Source organism: Populus euphratica, unplaced genomic scaffold, assembly GCF_000495115.2.
Source record: "Populus euphratica unplaced genomic scaffold, PopEup_1.0 scaffold3.1, whole genome shotgun sequence".
Classification (NCBI taxonomy): domain Eukaryota; kingdom Viridiplantae; phylum Streptophyta; class Magnoliopsida; order Malpighiales; family Salicaceae; genus Populus; species Populus euphratica.
In genome coordinates this window covers 1518124-1539115 of record NW_011499847.1, presented here as the reverse complement: position 1 = coordinate 1539115, position 20992 = coordinate 1518124, and the positions used below count along the sequence as shown (strand labels likewise).

The window sequence follows — 20992 nt, the reverse complement described above, 5'->3', positions numbered from 1 at the left end:
GACACCGCCTTGATGATACATCAATCTACCTAATTAGTCTGCAAGTTTTTACAAGTTCACATCAAGGTTTATGGTCCATACATTTGGGGATTTTTTTTTCTAAAATCCATTTCTGAAAGACAAAACTCAGGTTGGCCCATATGAGGTCGTGATATACTGTACAGAATTCAAAGACAATCATCCGCTCCTTGCAGGAACTTCCTGATACAGTCTAAATCGAAGGAAAATTCTGATACCACAATCATTGGTTTTGTTTCTGAGAAAATTCTTGGCAAGAAAACGGAGATCTCAGAACCCTCAAAAGTTCCCGACAACAATGCTCGCATGGGAAACTGCCCTTAGCTTGAGGCAGATAATTTCCCTTTTTTGCAGCCTGTCTCCAGCGTAGAGATAGGGCATCTCGAATAAGAACTACATACATAGTTTTCTTGAGCTCTGAAGAAACATATAATATCAGCCAATCCTTTCTGCTTTCTGAATCTGTAACTGTTGCCCAAAATGAAACAAGCAGGCTCCTCCTCCACTCGCATATCCCATGTTGCCTTACAAGAGTTTCCAGCTTTAGATTATATATTTTTTACGTTTTAAATTATTTTTTCTTCTTTAGCTGTTTCTGCTCTTGTTCATTTAGGCGAGCAATCAATAACACCATTTTTTGCGATTAAAAATATCAAATAAGTAAAATTTCAGCAGCTGGGATAATCTAAACTAGCTTAATATCAAATGGTGTTTGCAAATGATATCTTGAAATGTACCATATTGTTTTTATGGCTAATTCGTGTGATCAGGCAGGTAATGCAGTTGCATTCATTACTCTGGTCCAAGGAACAACCTTCATCGCGCACAGATTCAAACCTGTAAATCACCTATTAAATGAGTTTGCAAAGACAAAGGATATCAGCAATGCAGTATTGTAGTGGTTTTCACCAGCAAGGTGGTATCATTGCAGCCGAGGAGGTGTTCGCCAGATGCCCTCATGGGAAAGATCCTTTCGCATGTTCGCTGTAATTTGTGGCAGGATAAGAGTAACTAACAAAGTTCAAAAGTTTCAAAGGGTAAAGATTGCAAAACATGTATTTTATAGATCTAATTCTTATTGCTGAAGATCCCACCTTGAGGAATAGAATGGAGTCGCCAACCGCGATCTCCAACAAATGACAACATAAAATGATATGTCAATATTCAGCCAAAATAGCCAGCACCTTTACAAGTTTTGACCAAGGTTTCCCAATCGATTGGAAGTATGTACTTTCATAATCGCACTCTACATAGATGGAATTGGCAGGCCTGCTTGGAGGCATTGTATACAGTGCAGACTTCAAAGCCAGTCCTCTGCATCTTTTCAAGAACTTGCCCAATTCAATTTTAGAAAGTTAAATAAGTAAAATAATCCATACAAATACAACAAGAATAGTTATAATTCAGCTCTGGAGAGCAGGGAAAAATTATTTGACATCGCATTCTTTGGTTTCTTTTCCAGGCCTTTAGGAGCCAGTTCTTGCTCGGAAAATGCATTCTTTAAGTTCCCACCATGCTCCAATCACATGGGTAACTGCCCTTAGCTCGGAAGCATAACCACAAATACAACATTTCTAGTATTTCCTCTGAATGAACAGTCATGCCTTTTGCCTTTGATTTTCTGCAGCCTGCGTGCAAGTAGATAAGCATGTCAGAAACACAAACCAGGAAACAAATGCATGAAGAAAAATAAAAGAACAGCAAGGAAGTATGATATCATTTTCTTGGATCCTATAGAGACAGATAAATCAGGAGAATATTTATATGTTGCATAGAAATGAAGCCAATAGGCTCCCCATAGTTTCCATGACACAAAAGGTTCTATCATCACAGTATTACAGACATTCCTCACACTTATTCTCCAAAAAAGAAGGGTACTGACGGAATTAGCTTCCATGTGAGGTGGAGACACAGGAAAAGGAATTCCCAAATAGTGAGAATAACCACCCATGGGTCACTCCGCAATCTCATCCCAGTCAAGTGAGGTTTGCTAAAAAAATGATCACCAAGCTGTATCTATATCCCAAATGAGAAAAATCTCAGCAGATCTTGCATCCTCCACAAGCCAACATCACCCCCAAAGAAAAGAAAAGAAACAGCTAATCCAAGCTAGTGTGCATCGAGTTAACTTCTATCATATTCATCCACACAATCAGCCTTCCCTTATATCATCCAAGAACATAGATAACTCAAAGTTTGCTGAGATGCTTCAAATACTCTGCTCAAATCACTACTTATGCTGATGTTGCACACACACTATATGCTGCATGCAACAGTCATGATTGCTCTATTTGGCACCTCAAAGAACAAAAATCTAGTCTTTATGGAAGATTCTAAACACCAACTGGAGACATAATTCAAGTAAAATAGATGGTAGTAAAAGAAACATGCATGTATGAGTTTTCATTAATCTATTTATGAAAATTAAAATTAAAATTAAGAGAGAAACATACAACTTACACTCAAATTATGTTTCAAACACATAATCTAAGCTCCTCTTAAAAGTCAAATAAAGAGATTAAAACAAGGTTCAACTAACCTTTTGGAGCTTCTCTAAGATGTTATCTTCATAAGCTTGATGATTAATCCCAGAAAAAATGTTTAGGCCATCAGATTCTCTTGTAGGAATCGTTGTTGCTGCGACCTTTTTTCCATAAGGTAAAACTAGAAGAGGATTTGAAAGATTTCCATACACATTCCCCAGAGCAGCAACCTAACAAAAAAACAACATAAGTAATTGCAAAAATCCAATGCCCAGACTCCATGTTAGTAAATCGAGACTTTGATTGGAAAAGTAAACTTACAGCTGCTTCTTCAGTTGCCATTTCAACAAGAGCTTGGCCTCTTTTTTTCTTTTCCTTGTTACTTCTAATAACAACATCTTTAACCTCACCAAACTTCGAAAACAACTCTCTCAGCCTCTCAGCACTATAGCCCTCGCTATCCACTTTCTCCCATCTAACATTAAGTATCTTCTTCTCATCTTCCTCGAACCTACTCTCCTTTACTCCCACCGTCTCTTTCTTCACCACAGGCACACCTTTGTTAGCAAACATGGCTCTTATTTTATCCACTTGTGCTCTCAACTCCTTGTCAATCTTCTCCACTCTCCTTTTTCCTCCTGCAGCAGGATCAACAGCAGATGCAGCACGTTCCCTTTCTTCAAGATCAGACACCATCCTCCGCCTCTTGGCATCCTGCTGACCCCGACGGGCACGCTGCTCTCTTTTAGCTCGAAGAAGATCATCAAACAATTTACGGGCTTTCTCGTCCTTGAGAACCTCGTATGACAACTTCAGCTTCTGGAAATTTTCATGAGCGTTCGGATCATCCGGCCTCTTATCCGGATGCAACACTAAAGCCTTCAGTTTATACCCTTTCGCTATTTCTTTTTCAGTTAGCTTCGCCCCTTCCTCCCCAGAAGGTAGCCCCAACACATTATAGTGATCAACATCCATGGTTTTCGCAAAATACTAGATAACTGCAAGTCAAAGCACAATATGTAACGATTCAGCTCACCCAATTATCGAGGAAACGAAACCCTAAAACGAACCCAGTAAAACCCTGAAACACAGCTACTCGGCTCAATTATCGAAGAATGAAAACCTAGGAAACCTGAATTTAATTAAAGAAACCCTAACAATAATCAAGAACAGAAATAAGGGGATTGGTTTTAGAAGATTGAATATAGATGACGTACCTCACGATATTGAGAGAATTTTAATCGAGTTCTGCGTGTGGCAGAGAGAAACAGGATCGCACGGGAAGCAGAGTTTGAGCGGGTCGGGTTTAACCGGGATTTATAATAAAACGTCTTATAATGATTTTGGGTCGGGTAAGTCGGTGCGGACTCGCCTGTGTGTTCCTAGTATGGGCCTATTTCTATTAGGCCCAAAAACTGTTTAACCCTTGATCATGTAGCGTTTTTGTTTAAATAGAAAAAAATGTAGAGGAAGAAAATAGAGATATGGGTGTGGATATATCAGGCCCAAACAATGTTTAACCCTTTGGCATAGTGCCTTTTAATATTATTTAGTTGTATTTTAATATTCGATGGTTAATAGTCAATAAAAAATAAATATTAAGTTCATGTGAATATTGAATTTTATTATAACTCTCATCCACGATTAAGAAAAAATAATCAAAATATAAATTTAATAACAAATTTATTTTAAAAGACCTATCATTAGAGAAACATTTATGACAAGAGACGAAAAGAAATATGAAAATGTATAATTGGGTGTGTGTTCCTAATGGAGTCGGGGGCATGGTGCCTTTCCCATCCACGTTTGAATATAAGGAAGAAAATGCATTTTATATTGTCTCCATTGAATTGGATTTTTTCGAACACAAATGGGTAATTTATCTTAGTGTATATGGAACATAAACCTTTATTCAAGGGATTTCACCTACAATGGTCGGGAGCAAATTGATTTAAATTTAATTATGTGACATAGCACAACTTTCTAGCTATGTTGCTCGTTTAATTGTGTTTTTAATTTCTTTTAGTTTTTAGTTATTTTTTTATATTTTTAAATTGTTTTGATGTATTTATGTCAAAAATAAAATTTTAAAAATAAAAAATATTATTTTAATATATATTTTTTAATAAAAAATAATTTAAAAAACAATTTTATCGGTATAATGAGATTGATAATAAGAAAAGGTCTTCCAGCTTTCAAGTCTCGACTAATTGATGGCTGATACAGATTCAGAAAAGGAGTAACTGGAGAAGGACTCCTACAATTTACATGGTCCAAGCTAAAATCATCAAGATCATTCACACTCGTGAAGAAAGCAGCCCAACCCCAGAGATCCAGATTTTATTGCCCTCGACTCCTCCATCCTCCTCGGCGTCTATCATAGAAAAATAAAGAGCCCTAGAAGTCAAGTTCATCAAAATTTGATTGCTTTTCTGACTCGAACCATGTGCAAATACTATAGAATACCCCGTCTATCAAAATAACTGGAGTTCGTAGTTTCTTTCCCTTTCTTTCCTTTATCTGCATGCTTCTGAATTAATGCCCAGTAGTAGCAGCCTTTAGATTGTCAGTGTAGTGAAGAACTTTTAAGGTTTAAAGTGTGGGCATGTCTTTGTATTTTAAAAGTTTTTTTTTGAAAAGATTTATATTTTATATGTTTATATTTTAAATTATTTTTTATATTTTAGTATTGATATCAAAAAAATTTTTAAAAATAATTTTTTAATATATTTTAAAAGCAAAAATATTTTAAAAAATAATCACCACCAAAATATAAATAAATAAAAAATTATTTACCACAAGATTGCTTTTGAAAAGTTCCTTTTCAGAGTTAAATTCTTAAAGAAATTGCACCAGTGGAGCTGCCGTAAAGTGATTTCCGATTAATTATTTTTAAGCTCATGAATTCAACTCTTCAGGTCAAAAGTCTTTTCAAATAAGAGAATTGGAAAAACTTGAAGAATTGAATCCATTTTCACCGAGTCATAATGTTTCAAAAAATTGAAGAAGAAAAAAAATGCAGGGATATAAATTATTTATGGAAACATGTTCTCTATATATATTTTTTTTAGAGATATAAAAATTCATTCTAAAATTATTTTTTTAAAAAATATTTTTATCTTTTTATCTTCATCGTCTCTTCAAATGAACACGTTTCTTTATTTATTATTATTTTTTCTTCCACCCTACAACAATATGACCAAACATTATTTTATTTTGTTAGAAAAAAGAAACATCAATGTCTCTGCACATGTAATCCCCTCACTAACTAAATTGGATATATGGATCATGAGAGGACACGTTTGCTCCAGTAAGTGCATATCTGGTGTTGTAATGTAAAGTATTCTAAAAAAATTATTTTTTATTTAAAAATATATTAAAATATTTTTTATTTTTAATATTAACACACCAAAATTATTAAAAAAATATAAAAAAACTCAATATATATTTTTTCGAGTCCAAGATATATATAACTAAAAAAAAAATTATTAGTTTTTTATTTTATTATTATACATCTTAGCTCTCGAGATTCACAATAATATTTTTTTAATTATCATTTTATTATATCTAGTGGTGAATTTTTTTTATCATCCCTTTTATGCTGCAAAAAAAATCAGTCTGGTCCGCTGTGAATCGGGTTTGAACTATCTAGTTAAGTTTCTATATCATCAGGCACACATATTTTAATATCTTAATATATATTTTTGCAGGGATTGAGAATGAAACATGCCATTTCTCCGACATTGTATTTCACACCCCTCCTAATCAAATTGTCTGAAAGATACCGATTCAATGTCTTGATAGTCAAGCCATCTAATTGTCTTTATTTTATAACCATACATAGTAAATACACAAGATAAGATCGTAAATTTAGATACCCGAAACCATTAAACCAGATATAATGATGAATTTAAAAAATAAATAAATCAACTACTCACATCACAACAGCAATTATTATCGGTATTAAACAAACTTGATCCTATAAATGGACCCAGCATCTCGCCAATAAAAAATCTGACCATGTAAATTTATCCGGGAACTTGCTAATTTAAAATATCGAGTGGCGGAATTTTTTCTTGAACTCATTTAAAGAGAAAACCCAACCGAGACTCGGTTGAATTAATTTGGAGAATTTTTTAAGATTTTTCTTTTTTAAATAACGTCATTTTATTTTTTAAAATAAAATAATATTTTTTAGAAATGACCCATCAATCAACAACCGGCTGAGAACTACGCCATCCACCGGTGCTGAGGGTTCACGCACAAGACTGTACCCTACCGCACAAAACCCCCCCGCCACACCCCGCCATAGCACGCAGAAATACGCAAAACAAAACACTATCCGTCTTTCTTGCACATATAGAAGTAGACTTTACTAGTTGGTAGCAGAGAAAATATTACTCTGAAAGAATCTACACGATAAGAGAGAAAGAGTCTCCTCTACTCCTTCACCTTTTTCGCAAAATCTTCTTCAAGAATTAGATTAATGGAGGCAACGGCAGCGGCGGCGTGGCAGCCACAGGAAGAAGGATTCAAGGAGATCTGTGGATTACTAGAGCATCAGATTTCACCAACTTCAACCGCCGACAAGCTTCAGATTTGGCAACAACTTCAAAACTTCTCTCAATTCGCCGATTTCAATAATTACCTTGCCTTCATTCTTTCTCGCGCCGAGGTAGCCAGTTTTTTCATCAATTCTTTGTCGATAGTGGAGAGCATCGGTAATTTCTGAATTTAATTTATAATTGTTTAAATTGCAGGGGAAATCGGTGGAGATTAGGCAGGCGGCGGGATTATTGTTAAAAAACAACCTAAGAAATGCGTATAAAACTATGACGCCCGCGTATCAACAGTATATAAAATCGGAGTTGTTGCCGTGTTTAGGAGCGGCGGATAGGCATATAAGGTCGACGGTGGGGACCATTATTAGTGTTGTTGTTCAACTGGGTGGAATTTTGGGGTGGCCTGAGTTGCTGCAAGCTCTCATTACTTGTTTGGATAGTAATGATCTTAATCACATGGAAGGCGCTATGGATGCTCTGTCCAAGGTATTGTTGATTGCTTCTTCTTTGAAAGAGTTAGTGTTTTAAGTAAATTATTAGTGTTTGCTCTCCGGCGCGCGCGCGCGATGTTGATGAATTTGGACAAAAAGAAAACTTATAAGAATGTAGATGGTATGGTTTCTGTGGGAAATATATTAATTAGAGGATGTGTTTTCTTGTTGAGCAGTGATAACTGCTGTATTAAGGCAATGTTCTCTTGGTGTAGATTTGTGAGGACATTCCACAAGTTTTGGATTCAGATGTGCCTGGGTTACCTGATCGACCCATTAAGATCATCCTTCCTCGATTATATCAGGTTAGATGGGTGTTTTCTCAGAGCTCTGAGATCATTTTGGAGGTTTTTCTTGTTTATGATCCCTACCAAGCTAATTTTGTTAACCTGGTTTGCCATGAACAGTTCTTCCAGTCACCTCATACCTCACTGAAAAAACTTGCGTTGGGTTCTGTGAATCAATACATTATGTTAATGCCTGCTGTGAGTATTTTTTGTTACATCCATCTTGTTTTCCAGTAACTGCTAGATGCTATTTTGATTCTCAGAGACAACTGGTAAATACATATTTAAATTTTTTGCAGGCTCTTTATGCATCTATGAATCAGTATCTTCAGGGTTTGTTTGCTCTTGCTAATGACCAGGCTGCAGAAGTGCGGAAATTGGTGAATACTTTCTCATTGCCTCACCATGATTGGATCTAATTTACTTCAAAATAGAAATTTAGCCGCTTTTGATTTTGTTCTGTATCAGTTGCTGTATTCTGACTGTAAAATGTAGGGTTTTAATGGTACTATTTGTCGGGCTGCACATATCATATTATGTTTCCGTTCCTAGCACAGAAAAAATAATTGAAATATAATCTTTGCTAACTATTCAGATTATTGCTTTTCTGTTTCACAAGTTTGGCTGTGCTGATCCATATTTTCTAACTCCGTGATGAACAGGTTTGTGCAGCTTTTGTACAGCTAATTGAGGTCCAGCCATCTTTCTTGGAGGTGAGTATCTTGTTAATTTAATCTCATGTATGTTCTTTCTGATTGGACTTGTACTGTCTGTTACCTCAGTTTCAAGTCCCTTATTAGTTGTTTTTTACTTGCCTTCTTGCTCTATTGAGCGTCTCAGTTTTATGTTATGTAATTGCCTTATGTGCCATAATGTTTTATGCTCTCACTGTGCCTTTTTATTTTCCATTGATGTGACTTTTTCACTTTTTTTAGCCACATTTGAGAGATGTAGTTGAATATATCTTGCAAGTCAACAAGAATGGCGATGATGAAGTGGCTCTTGAAGCCTGTGAATTCTGGTAAACCTCCATTCCATAAATTACATGTTTGATAATTTTGTAGCTTTGACATCCTGGGTTGGAGAATTGGTTGTAGACACCATAGTAACTTGAAGTTGATTCCATTATGTATGAGATGGGATGTAGATTGCCCCCCTAATCTATTTTTTTTGTAGTTCTGGGTTTTTTTTTTTTTGCTTCCAAACTGTTGTTGGCAATATGAAACAGAAGTGCAAGTGGCAGTGTTAGTATCGGGACTGGAAAAGAACTTTTGCTTCTTGCCTCTCTCCTGCATTAACTTCGCAGATGTCAAAAACAAAAAAAATTGGATTGGTGGTCGTTTTGATTTGGGTTTGGAAAAAGAAGAAGAAGAGGGGGTTTAATGATTTACATGAATTCAAGTTGGGAAAAATAAATTTTGAGGCAACCGATTGTGTGACATCTTTTATGAACTGTATAGTTGAAAATGCATGAGACCTTGTTGTAGTGTTCGGGGTGGTATTGTAGTGAACTAGTAATGGTGTCAGTGGTAACATGATGGTGGTTTGTGATGGCGCTGATGTCCGAAGCACTCTTAGAGTGTTGGTGGCATTGATGGTCTGGTGATGTTTCTGTAAAGCTAATTTTAGCCCCCCTCTTTAAACTAGCTCCCTAGGTTAACAATTAGTCGTCATCTGGTGTTTTAATCTTAAATCTTGGCCTGTTTAGCATTTCATGTCCTGTTCCAAACTGTTTTAATCATGATCAACAAGATTAATATTTGATTCTCTTTAACCCTGCAAAGGCAACTTAAGCTGCATGTGAGCTTATTTGCCACTGCTGAACATTTGCATGCCTTCTCAGTTATTATAACTATTTATATGTCTTTCACTTCACACTGCCTTCTTAATATCAATTATAATCGGCAGGTCTGCATACTGTAATGCTCAGTTACCACTTGAGTACTTAAGAGAATTCTTGCCACGTCTGATTCCGGTACTGCATAAACCCTTTATACATTTGTTACCTTATTTTCATCAGAGTTACATGCAACTTTTTTTAAAACCTCTGGCCAAACTTTTTCAGGTTTTGCTGTCAAACATGGCTTATGCTGATGATGATGAGTCGCTCGCTGAGGCTGAGGTAACTCTTTTGTGTTGTTTTATGTTTGTGGACAATTCTGACTAGGTATTTGTTATAATTCTTAATTTACCTGGCATCAATTCATTGTTGCAGGAAGATGAGTCTCTCCCAGACAGGGATCAGGTTCAATCTGTTTATTCTTGTTGTTCAATCCCAGGGTGTTCTAGTATGTTATATTTCATGACAGATTTCATGCTTGAAGTATTGCATCTGAAACTATATTTTTTTCTCTTTTGGTATAATTTCTGCTCTGCAGGATCTGAAACCTCGGTTTCATACATCACGATTTCATGGATCAGATAGCGTGGAAGATGATGTAAGTTACAAAAATCTTGACATGTTTATTCAGTGTGCTTCTCTAGTTTATGATTTGGTAAACTTATTTAAATTTGTGGCGCTTTAGGTGTAGAAAGACAAGGTCATTGATGAAAATCCTTCTAAATCAATATTTTGGTACAATTAACAGGATGATGACATAGTGAATGTGTGGAATTTAAGGAAATGCAGTGCAGCTGCTCTTGATATTCTCTCAAATGTGTTTGGAGATGAGATTCTTCCAACATTGATGCCTGTTGTTGAGGTAGTTAACTTATTTGGTGTTAGATGCATTAATTTCATTTGAAGCACTATTTTTGCATTTTACTTTTCATCTCCATTGTGCATTAGTAGAGATGTCTCCCTGCAAGTGCTATTGCCTTGATTTGTTACCCATCTTTTCCTTATTATTGTCCCGATGATTAACTGTTGAAACACTTAGTCCTCTTGGTTGATCAAAAGATCATATGGTTCCCTGGATCAAGCTGTTTATTTGGATCTTGCAAGTTTGATACATATTGTTAAGAACAAAGGCACTAAGGCAACGTACATCTATTATGTGTACAGGTTTAATGGCACATATTTCTATGGTAAGTTAGCTTAGAGATTGTGGGTGCAGTTGGCCCTCGGCATGTTATCTCTAGAGAATTTATTTTGAGCATAGTGACAGTTGTAATACAATAAATCTTGTTATACCAATGGTTATTTAGCCCCTCATGCATACATAGCAGGGAGAGGCTAGATCTTTAGTTTGAGTCTTGCTTTTGCAATCTAAAGAACCGGAAAAGAAACCATGAGACCTCTTGTGAAAGAGCTGTTTTCTTCAACCATATTTATTATGTTATCACTATAGATCTCGTTATTCAAGAGATGTATGCTTATATCTATATGCTCAAGTTGAATTGCCATTGTAATTTAAAAAATATCTGCAGGCTAAGTTAGCTGCTAGCGGTGATGAATCCTGGAAAGACAGAGAAGCAGCAGTTTTGGCACTTGGTGCTGTTGCTGAGGGGTGCATTGATGGTCTTCATCCTCATTTGTCTCAGGTGATAATTTTTTGAAGTCTTAAAGCACATGACCTGGGTTTTGAGTATAATGGATGCAGCGATGACTTTATGTTTTCTAGGAAATCTGTTAAGTCATAACTAGTTCAGTATGGAAAGAGAGAAATATGATAGACTTTTGAAGGCGTTAAGTGTCTGATTTCAGAAATCAAATCTGAAATTTGAAGGAAATTACATATTTGGTGCATGGTGGCCTTCAAGTGCCTTATGCAGTTAATGCATAACTTGATTTTTTTTTCATTGTTTGTTCTCTTGATCTCATCCATGTACGTGGCTTGAAGCCACCTCTATCTCTTTCTCCAAGTGAAGTTTTATTAGAAATGGCTGTGATTTTGCAGTTGCTGTATTGTCATCCTTGTATCTTCTCTGTTACACCATTTTATATTGTCATCCTTTTTCTTTGTAGTAGAGTGTTATTTTGCTAATTTGGTGATTCAGAATGTTTAGTCAATGCCAGAAATTTAAGTATTTTGTGCATGCAGATGGTGGAATTCCTTATTCCTCTATTAGATGACAAGTTCCCCCTCATACGAAGCATTTCTTGTTGGACAGTTTCCCGATTCAGCAAATACATTGTGCAGGTACAGTTCATTTTTGTTAATGCAGCTGTTTTTTCACAACAAGTGTGTTTGCTTCCTGTCTATATTCCCTACAACTTTATTGTCCTGCTTATTGTTATAAGGATGAATGATCCATTGTCGCTTTTGATTCTGTATTACTCAGTTGAAAATTCTTCTCTTATCTATTCAGGAAAGCGGCCATCAAAAAGGCTATGAACAATTTGACAAAGTTCTTATGGGTCTTCTACGGAGAATATTGGATACAAACAAGCGTGTGCAAGAGGCTGCTTGTTCAGCTTTTGCAACACTAGAAGAGGTCCTAATAGGTTCATTTTAATTGTTTCTTCTATTTTCAATTATTTACATATATCTTAATGCTTTATTTGCATTTGCAGGAAGCTGCTGAAGACTTGGCACCACGTTTAGAGATTATTTTACAGCACCTCATGTGTGCTTTTGGGAAATATCAGGTTCCTTCTTGACACTAAAGCTCCTCTACTGTTAAAATGATTAGATGTAATTTGGATGATTTCATTGATAAGTTCATAAACAGCTTATGGTTACTGTTAGACTCCACCTTTCATTTACATGTGTTTTTTGATCCAGAGACGGAATCTTAGAATTGTATATGATGCTATTGGAACTCTAGCAGATGCTGTTGGAGCAGAACTGAATAAGGTTTCAACATCATGTGATTGATCCCCCATTCTTGCTCCCTCAATTTCCTCTCCAGTCTCCTTTCAAGTGATGCATACAGTCGAGAGTCTTACTTGAAATTTAACTGGATTGATTATCTTGGTAATTTGCAGCCTGCTTATCTTGAAATTTTGATGCCACCATTAATTGCAAAGTGGCAGCAGCTTTCAAATTCAGACAAAGATCTCTTTCCCCTGCTGGAGTGCTTTACATCCATAGCACAGGTGTGATTAATTTTCGCTTTTTTGACCTTTATCCCTGTCCCTGTTGTTCACATGGTGCCAGTATTACATTAGTGAAAGATGTGTCCTTATATGCTTTCAGATTTTATGGAAAGATGGGGATATGTTATTAAGATCGATAATCATCCCACCCTAATATATACTTGTGGTCATGGATTTAAGGCATTTTTTAAAAATCCATAGCTCAGACTATTGTGGGATTAAAGATGCACATTTCTTCTTTTTCCAGGCATTGGGTACAGGATTCTCTCAATTTGCTGAGCCTGTATTTCAGAGGTGTATAGCCATAATTCAGAGCCAACAATTAGCGAAGGTTTGAGCAAATTCATACAAAGTTTATGATTCAGAAGTGATGATTTGTTTTATGCTCATAGTAATTTAAATTCTGCTTTTGAGTCGTTTTTATCTCTGATTGTACTTTATGCGATTGAGTGCTGGCCACTACTGTTCAACAGTTTATGCACTACTAACCATGTTTTGTAGCTTCAACTTTCAATCAGGCCTCACATTTTATTGCCTATTTTCTCATTGACTGTTTTAGTAGTAACCAATGAGCATTGGTTGCTCTTTACTATCAAGAGGCCAAGCCTGCACATGTTGTGCTGCATTGATGGACCACCATGTGAAATTATGACCTATGTTACTCTTTTGTTGCCCAACAAATGCAAATAAAAAGTTTGCTTGCTCAACCCATGACTTCATGATTTTATTCTAAAAGGAATTTATATCCCCTTGTGGCCAAGTTGCTTGTCCTGTTGAGATTTCTTTGCTTCTCGTTGCCTTTACCACAACCGTGTTTGGTGGCTCCTATTATTGGATAATGGATTTTTAGAGATTCAGTAAATTTTTATTGCAGGTTGATCCTGTTACATCTGGCTTTTTGTATGATAAAGAATTCATTGTTTGCTCAATTGATCTTCTCTCCGGAATTGCTGAGGGTCTTGGTAGTGGGATAGAAAGTTTGGTAATCCTCTTCTTCTAACCTTTTCTTCCATTGTGAAATTGCTCATTTTGTTCTCTGTACGAAGTTGGTTCAACTTCTGCCAAAAAAAAGGTACATGCAATTTTCTGTTATTTTCTTTCATACTATCCACCCTTGAATCAATGCAAAAATTTATTGTGTTCAGTGGCTTATAGCTTGGTTGCTTTGGTTTGGAATGCAATTTTGCTACCTTGCTTTGGAAAAGAAGGAGTACTTTGTTTAAGATTTAACAATTTGCTTATTTATCCTGGATATAGCACTGATGGAGTGCAAATTGTATATTTACTTGCTGACCATGGATTGCGTTGTGTGCATTTGATGCTCTATAATCATGCATTTTGCTGCAAACATGTCTTCCTTGTTGAATAATCTAATGAAGTTCCATCAGCAGGTTTCACAAAGCAATTTAAGGGACCTGCTTCTGCAATGTTGCATGGATGATGCTTCTGATGTTCGGCAAAGTGCTTTTGCACTCCTTGGTGACCTTGCAAGAGTAAGTTGGAACTAGCTGACTGAATTTAACTTTCCTCTCCACTCCCTTGCTACTATTTCAGAGCTGGGAAGCTAACTCATGTGACAGTCTAAAGAAAAGGCAGCTAGGTAACCCTGGGCCACAAGATTAGTGACCGGCTCTTGGGTTCTTTATTATTTTACATTTGGTAAATATCGATGCCTTATGGTGATTTTTTGATCTAGGTATGTGCTGTTCATTTGCGCCCCCGATTGCCTGAGTTTCTTGACGTTGCAGCCAAACAACTGGTTAGTGAATCTCGTGTCTTGATTTTATGAGCATTATAGTTGGCCAGCAGCATATTTGCATAACAAAAATGCTTCATGCAGTGCACTCCTAAGCTGAAGGAAAGCATTTCAGTAGCAAATAACGCATGTTGGGCTATTGGAGAATTAGCAGTTAAGGTCAGTAGATGGCTTTTCTGCAATGTATAGTTGACTAATATTCAGTAGAATGTCAGAGTGAAGTGTGTTTTAACATTATAGCAGTTTTATTTATTCTTGTCGGGTTCCAAAGTTTCAATATTGTTGTGGCACGGTCCTATTGTCAAAATTGCTGATGGTGGTGGCTGGAAAATTATGGCATATAATGAATTCAGTATCTTGTTATCATTTTTTTTTTCTGCCTCATCTTCATTTTTCATCTGCATGCTATGACTTGGAAAATTTAAGACCCAGTTGGGAAATGGACAGAGGATATTGGGTGAACCTAAGGACATAAAATGCACTTCCTTTAATACAATGAGACTTGCTGTTAAGCTCTCTTGTTTGTGTTCATTTTTTTTTTAATTAACGGTGACAACATTTGATTTTATGCTTCTTACAATGTCAGGTTCATCAAGAAATCACTCCTATTGTTATGACTGTCATGCCATGCTTGGTTCCAATTCTCCAACATTCAGAGGTAATGGTCTCCATGTTATTATTGTGTGCGTGTTTTGCTCATGATATTTATGATGTGATTTCTGGTGCTGAGCAGGAACTGAACAACAAGTCACTCGTAGAAAATAGTGCAATCACACTTGGGAGGCTTGCATGGGTTTGTCCTGAAATTTTATCACCGCACATGGAGCATTTCATGCAATCATGGTGCATTGCTTTGTCCATGTAAGTATTAGTCCATCTTCATCTATGTTCATGGAACATTTCTTGCAATCATAAAATTAACAAAAGATTAACATTGGCAGGATACATGATGATATTGAGAAAGAGGATGCCTTCCGAGGTCTATGTGCAATGGTATGCCTTTACTCATAATTTTTTATTATCAGAATTGAATGCATAATTAAACTTATGGGTGTTCTAAACATCTCAGGTCAGAAGAAATCCTTCTGGAGCTCTAAGTTCACTTGTTTTCATGTGCAAAGCGATCGCAAGTTGGCATGTAAGGATGGTGGTGCTGCTTGAATCTTATGAGTTATTTTTTTTTGAAATGATTTCATATGTCATTGCCTGGAAACCTATTTGTGTAGGAAATAAGAAGTGAAGAGCTACATAATGAAGTTTGCCAGGTGTTGCATGGTTATAAACAGGTCAGAAATACATCTCACTTGTTTGATATGATTTACCATATAAATTCTGGTCACCTTTCAATGCCATGGAAGTCAAGTATTTTGAAAATGATATTGATAACCCTTGGAAATATCGTGCAAGCTATTTGATTTCTTAATAAAAATTTATAGTAAAAATCCCTTTTCAGATTGTTTTTTCTGTGGACGAGGACATGAAGCTTGCAAATTTGTGCAGGCAAAATTAAAGTGGAAAAAACCCCCTTCTACTGTCTACCCTTTGCCCTCCTTCACTAGGAAAAGAGAAAGGAAAATGAAAAGAACAACCTAAAACCTAAAGCAAAATGGATTTGTTTTGGAATTATTTCTTCCAAAGCAGTTGAAATCATTTACTCTATCCTGTTCTTTGGATTTGTGTTCTAGAACTTCTGGGTGTAGGATCTCCAATACAAAGGGGATCTTCTTTTGTATCACTGTGTACGTGGTTAATGTAAATTCATTTCCTATTATAATAACTTGTGGGCAACATTGATTCATACATGATTGTTTGACAATGAATGTGATTACAGATGCTCAGGGATGGAGCATGGGACCAGTACATGTCTGCATTGGAGCCCCCAGTGAAGGAAAAACTTTCGAAATATCAAGTTTAATCCTATTGTGATCTTTTTCTGCCGGAACTCATCTTCAGCTTGTGGTTCTTTTGAGCTAACACCTGCATTACTCGTGATCATCATTTTGTGCATTTCCCTATGAGTTGAGTTGTGAGTTACTATTTAGGGCATGGACCAGGATGTCGTCGCGATTTTTTTTCAGACAGAGCATCGGTGTTGCCATATTTCCTAGAAGCTTGAAGTTGATCCTCTTCAAAACCCAGACAGTTTTTGGTTTTAGAAAAACTATCATATGGGGTTGCGGGAATGATGTAAAGTGGTGCAGTTTTCCAAGCTTTTAGATAGATGGTGGTTTCAAATGGTTAAAAGCGAGGACTTCAAGCTTCAAATATTTCTCTTACTTTATTGATCAAGATTATTTCTGCATTTTTTCGGTTTCAGTGGGATAGGTTTCTGTGTGATTTCCACACGTTTTTTTCTGGTACAAGGGGTTTTTACATCGTTCCCCAACTGTTATAAGTTTTCGGCTTCACATAATCTCCCCCAAAGTTCGCTACAAAAATAGGGTGATGGATTCAGTGATTCCTGTTTCCTTGAGAGATTGAGATTTGACTTGTGTGGGCAGTGATGTACCATGTAAAATTCTTTCTTTTGGATTTTGATTGTAACAATACCCAATTTGCTGTTAAATCAGAAATTGTTATTTACCTTGATCATATAATAAAGCTTTCTTCTTTCTGGTTTGAGAACGTATTTCTGGTATCAGCTTATGGTTTGCTGGGTAGTAAACTTGCCTTGGACTATTCTCTATTGCTCACTTGCAATCCTGTTTGGTCATGCTAGAATTCATATCTCTGTTTGGAGTTCAGTCCTCTATCAAGGTGGGTTTTCCTTGGAAGCGAGGCTAACACGGCCCAGAACAGAGTCATCTGAAGCCAGAGCAACAATCAGCAGCGCCGCAAGAACAGAGAGTGAGCATAGCAGTTCTCAGCTGCACAAGACCACCGAGAAAATCTAAGAATCTTCAAATCGAATTGGTTTTTAACTTGGCACAACCAAACTTCTGACTAGAATTGTACGAAAGACGATAACCATCCAGATTAAAAATCCGCGGCTGGTGGTATCGATAAGCTTTGTTTCAAATTAATTATGATTCTACCACTGAAATGAGATGAGATTTTATGCTACATACCGTGTTTTATATTATGGCTGTGACATGGATGCTTTCTTTCAGACACAGAAGAGAGACTAAAACTCACATCATACAGTTAAAACTTTGTATTCAACGTTGAATCACGAGATTATAAATGAAACCCAATAAAGACTGAGTTAGGACCTACGATTGGAGGGTACTGTTTAGCCTTTAGGAAAATGAAGAGTTGGCAAGATGTTGCCCTGTCCATGTTAAACCCAGCGGCAGCAGAGTGAAGGAGATGCTACAAATTTGCTGCTGCTTAGATTGTTCTTGAACTGTGACATTTCACTAAGCATCACCTTTTGGGGCCAATATATTATTGTTATGTGAAATTTTGGTCCAATAAAATGGGAACAGAGGGGGCTAGTATGATTTGATGTCCCTTATTTTCTGATCGAGAAAGGTCCTTCCACTAGGAAATCAACATGGTAGGATTTCGAGGATGGCCGTCTTTAGACGGTCAAATTCATTGATTTTAACTAGCCTTGTGGAGGGGATTTTTTCCATTTTGTTGGCTTTCATGGAGGGTTGTAAGGCAGCTAATTTGTTGATACCGAGGAGGATTATAATACATTTTTAAGCCAAATATACTTCTGTAAAGCAAGATTTACCACGGTACCAAATACAAACTAACCCAAAGCCAGATCAAGGTACACCATTTGATACTAGCAAATCCCTACCGTGGCTTTTGTAATTGTGATGACTTAAATTATAATTATATGATATCTCTGCATTTCATAAATCTATTTCACCACCAAGTCAACATGGATTTAGGTTATTTGGTATTCCTATATGGCCGGTGAACGACCCTAGGAAATGTGACCTGTTAGCTCATATTGGAGATCAAGAAGTCTTTGTTTTATAACTTTGTATAGCAGTGTCAAATAATTTTTGAATACCAATTACCAGCAAAGAGTCAGATTCTTTGCTCATTAATGGGAGACATATGTACATTTTTTAGGCTAGAAGAACTGATGGTTTTTGGCTGCTGCCGATTCTAACCTTTCCCAATTTTCTTTTCTCTTGATATCTTCTTGGCCAGCTAAGTACTCTTTGTGGGCTATTTCTTCCAGGCACTTGTCATATAAATTTGGATCCATTTCTTCTATCATTGTCTTCACATTTTCTGTCAGTTGTTTTACACTCTTGCTCCAGTGCCACTTCAGGTTCTTTTCTACGCTTTCTACTACCACAGGAAACACCTCTTCCATCATTGATGATGCCATCTTCACAAATTGTTCATTGTTCCACACGTATAGTGCACGTTCTGCAACCTGAATTTCAAGTTATTTAGGCCTTAGCGTATTATGATCATTAATAATTAAACCTTGATGACATCCATAAGGGAAAAAGAAGGGACAGAAAATGAAAGAAGCCTATAGAAGAAAGCTTCTTGCAGATGTATAGCAGATGCAAAAAAAACCGCAAGACCTGAATTGTGTTCACAAGATCCGCTTGTAAACAGTGCAATTAAGCTCAACTTACTAACAGGTCATCTCTTAACATCATCAAACAAAATGGGAGGTTTTTCGAGGCCTGATTGTATATCTTGTGACCACTTTCAGGACCTTTCCCCTGGGAGGAAAAGGAGCCTTCAGGAACCACTAGAACATGATTTACTGTTTCATGAACCCAAAGCACAAGAAGAATTAAAAAGGTACTGAATCATTATCCTTTCTCTCATGAATTGTGATGGGAGAATGTGAGAAAGGGAAGGTTGAAATCCCAAATCCAAGTGGCCTAGAAACTATCAAGGAATTCTTATGAGGATGTATCATGGATCATAATTAGCGTACCTGTGAGTTCGAACTGTTCAAGCACCTCGAAATTTGGGTACATATAAGCAAAGCTAACTTTCTATAGTGATCAGGATCTATATTCTCGACCAGTTCCTCCAATTCATCAATGAGCAGAACTTCTTTCTGACAATTTGTGGCAGGCCAATACTTTAAGATCCCTCTAACAACAGTCCCACCAAGCATTGGTTCCTTCTGCACAAATTGATTAACACAAAAGGCCAGCTGTCTATGGTAAACTGGCATCCCCTTGGCCTTGTGCAAAGGAATAAGCACTCTCATCAAGAACAGCTTGTGCTCTTCTTTCAGTGGCACAGTAAAACCATTGATGATGCTTCCCCATATCTCAAGCAGCTCACCAATCCCAGAATGCTTCTCTGACTCGAAAACATAGTACAAGAAAACATCATTCATAGATTTCCTCATGATTGCCCTGTAGAAGGTGAACTTGGAATATATCCGGTGGTAAACATTCTTCAGACACTCGCGTTCTCTTCGGTCTTCGGTCTGAAAGAGGGACAGAAGGTTGACAAGGAAACGTTTATCAACATAACCACGGAGAACTTTGGGATCAATACTGAGGACCAGTCGAAGCAGAATGTCGTAAACTACTTGCAGGTGTGGCCAGGCAGGCGAGAGAGTGGAAACGAGGTCTTCATCATCAGGTAATTCACAGACGACGATTCGTTTGGCAGATGGCGGGAGAGGCCTGAAAAGGTTTGCCGATAGCATAGACACAAGAGGGCGTATAATTTCTTCAGGCAGGGGCTTTTTGGGTTTCTTCATGAAAGAAAGAAGCTGGAAGAGCTTTAATCGCTTGACATCTTGCTCTGAGGGAGACTCTAAAGGATCGGTGAAAGTGAAGATGGAGCAACAGTGAGATATAATAGACAAGATTTCTCCATATTCAGATTCAATGATAGACTGCTTGCTCCTTTGGGGACTGTAAATCTTAGTGCCAATGCTATTGTTGGCCTCCAAATCAAAGAGGTGTTGAAGGGTGGCAGATTTTTTTGTTGGAGAAGCTTTCGGTGTGTTTCTGAGAACACCCATTTTCTCCCTCTTATGCTCTTCTTTGCTTAATATTTCTATCACAGGGGAGGAACTAGAAGAGCCTGGTTATAATTTTTTTTTTCAAATGCTGAAAGAAAGAGAGAATGTTTTCGTGTTGCTTTCGATCTTTATTGCCTTTTAGGGCATGCAAGAAATGCCAAAAAAGACAGCGATGTTTTTTAGACAAGAAGTTGTAATATCCGAAGAAAGGAGTATAGAATATTTCCCAACCCACAAGTAACAAATGCGACGAGACATTATCTGCATCAAGGAGTATTTCGTTGTTCTAGCTACTCATTTGGATGATTGCCATGTGGTGGGTTTCTTTAATTACTGACAGCTTGTTGCAGCTCACATGGAGGCGCGAGCAAGTGTGAGAACTCTAATTTAATGTAATCCAACGTCACAAACATGTGCCCCACCAACCCGTTCGTCCCTGTAATTTTTCTTTAGATTAACTTGGGTTTTCGAATCCACTTTTAAATTAATTTCAT

At 36.9% G+C, this 20992-nt stretch overlaps 3 protein-coding genes across 3 annotated transcripts; 1 reads left to right on the top strand and 2 right to left on the bottom strand.

The window, feature by feature from the left end:
- Positions 1-1072: 1072 nt before the first annotated feature.
- On the bottom strand, positions 1073-3825 carry LOC105140572 (DNAJ heat shock N-terminal domain-containing protein). Its single transcript, XM_011047449.1, has 4 exons — positions 3719-3825; positions 2823-3499; positions 2558-2731; positions 1073-1646 (listed from the first exon to the last, which is right to left on the bottom strand). Exons 2-4 carry the CDS (start codon positions 3474-3476, stop codon positions 1617-1619), a joined length of 858 nt encoding a protein of 285 aa, XP_011045751.1. The 5' UTR covers positions 3477-3499; positions 3719-3825; the 3' UTR covers positions 1073-1616.
- Positions 3826-6722: 2897 nt separating this feature from the next.
- On the top strand, positions 6723-17200 carry LOC105140564 (transportin-1-like). The gene is made up of 29 exons (XM_011047438.1): positions 6723-7176; positions 7262-7549; positions 7770-7859; positions 7962-8039; positions 8141-8221; positions 8504-8554; positions 8777-8862; positions 9750-9816; positions 9907-9963; positions 10057-10086; positions 10220-10279; positions 10430-10543; positions 11211-11324; positions 11825-11923; positions 12093-12218; positions 12298-12372; positions 12509-12580; positions 12712-12822; positions 13070-13153; positions 13697-13804; positions 14214-14315; positions 14519-14581; positions 14663-14737; positions 15165-15236; positions 15312-15439; positions 15520-15571; positions 15648-15716; positions 15805-15864; positions 16410-17200. The coding sequence occupies exons 1-29, from the start codon at positions 6988-6990 to the stop codon at positions 16491-16493; spliced, it is 2685 nt and encodes an 894-aa protein (XP_011045740.1). The 5' UTR covers positions 6723-6987; the 3' UTR covers positions 16494-17200.
- A 1283-nt stretch (positions 17201-18483) lies between these two features.
- LOC105140555 (serine/threonine protein phosphatase 2A 57 kDa regulatory subunit B' beta isoform-like) lies at positions 18484-20623 on the bottom strand. The gene is made up of 2 exons (XM_011047427.1): positions 19446-20623; positions 18484-18923 (listed from the first exon to the last, which is right to left on the bottom strand). The coding sequence occupies exons 1-2, from the start codon at positions 20496-20498 to the stop codon at positions 18612-18614; spliced, it is 1365 nt and encodes a 454-aa protein (XP_011045729.1). The 5' UTR covers positions 20499-20623; the 3' UTR covers positions 18484-18611.
- Between the last annotated feature and the right edge of the window lie 369 nt (positions 20624-20992).

Excerpts from the sequence above, each read along its gene's own strand:
- LOC105140572 (XM_011047449.1), bottom strand. The coding sequence starts at position 3,476 with ATGGATGTTGATCACTATAATGTGTTGGGGCTACCTTCTGGGGAGGAA. Across the intron at positions 2,732-2,822 it reads TGGCAACTGAAGAAGCAGCT|GTTGCTGCTCTGGGGAATGT; the intron begins GTAAGTTTACTT and ends TTTTTTTGTTAG. Across the intron at positions 1,647-2,557 it reads TCTTAGAGAAGCTCCAAAAG|GCTGCAGAAAATCAAAGGCA; the intron begins GTTAGTTGAACC and ends ACTTGCACGCAG.
- LOC105140564 (XM_011047438.1), top strand. The coding sequence starts at position 6,988 with ATGGAGGCAACGGCAGCGGCGGCGTGGCAGCCACAGGAAGAAGGATTC. Across the intron at positions 7,860-7,961 it reads TCCTTCCTCGATTATATCAG|TTCTTCCAGTCACCTCATAC; the intron begins GTTAGATGGGTG and ends TGCCATGAACAG. Across the intron at positions 10,544-11,210 it reads CATTGATGCCTGTTGTTGAG|GCTAAGTTAGCTGCTAGCGG; the intron begins GTAGTTAACTTA and ends AAATATCTGCAG.
- LOC105140555 (XM_011047427.1), bottom strand. The coding sequence starts at position 20,498 with ATGGGTGTTCTCAGAAACACACCGAAAGCTTCTCCAACAAAAAAATCT. Across the intron at positions 18,924-19,445 it reads TGAACAGTTCGAACTCACAG|GTTGCAGAACGTGCACTATA; the intron begins GTACGCTAATTA and ends CTTGAAATTCAG.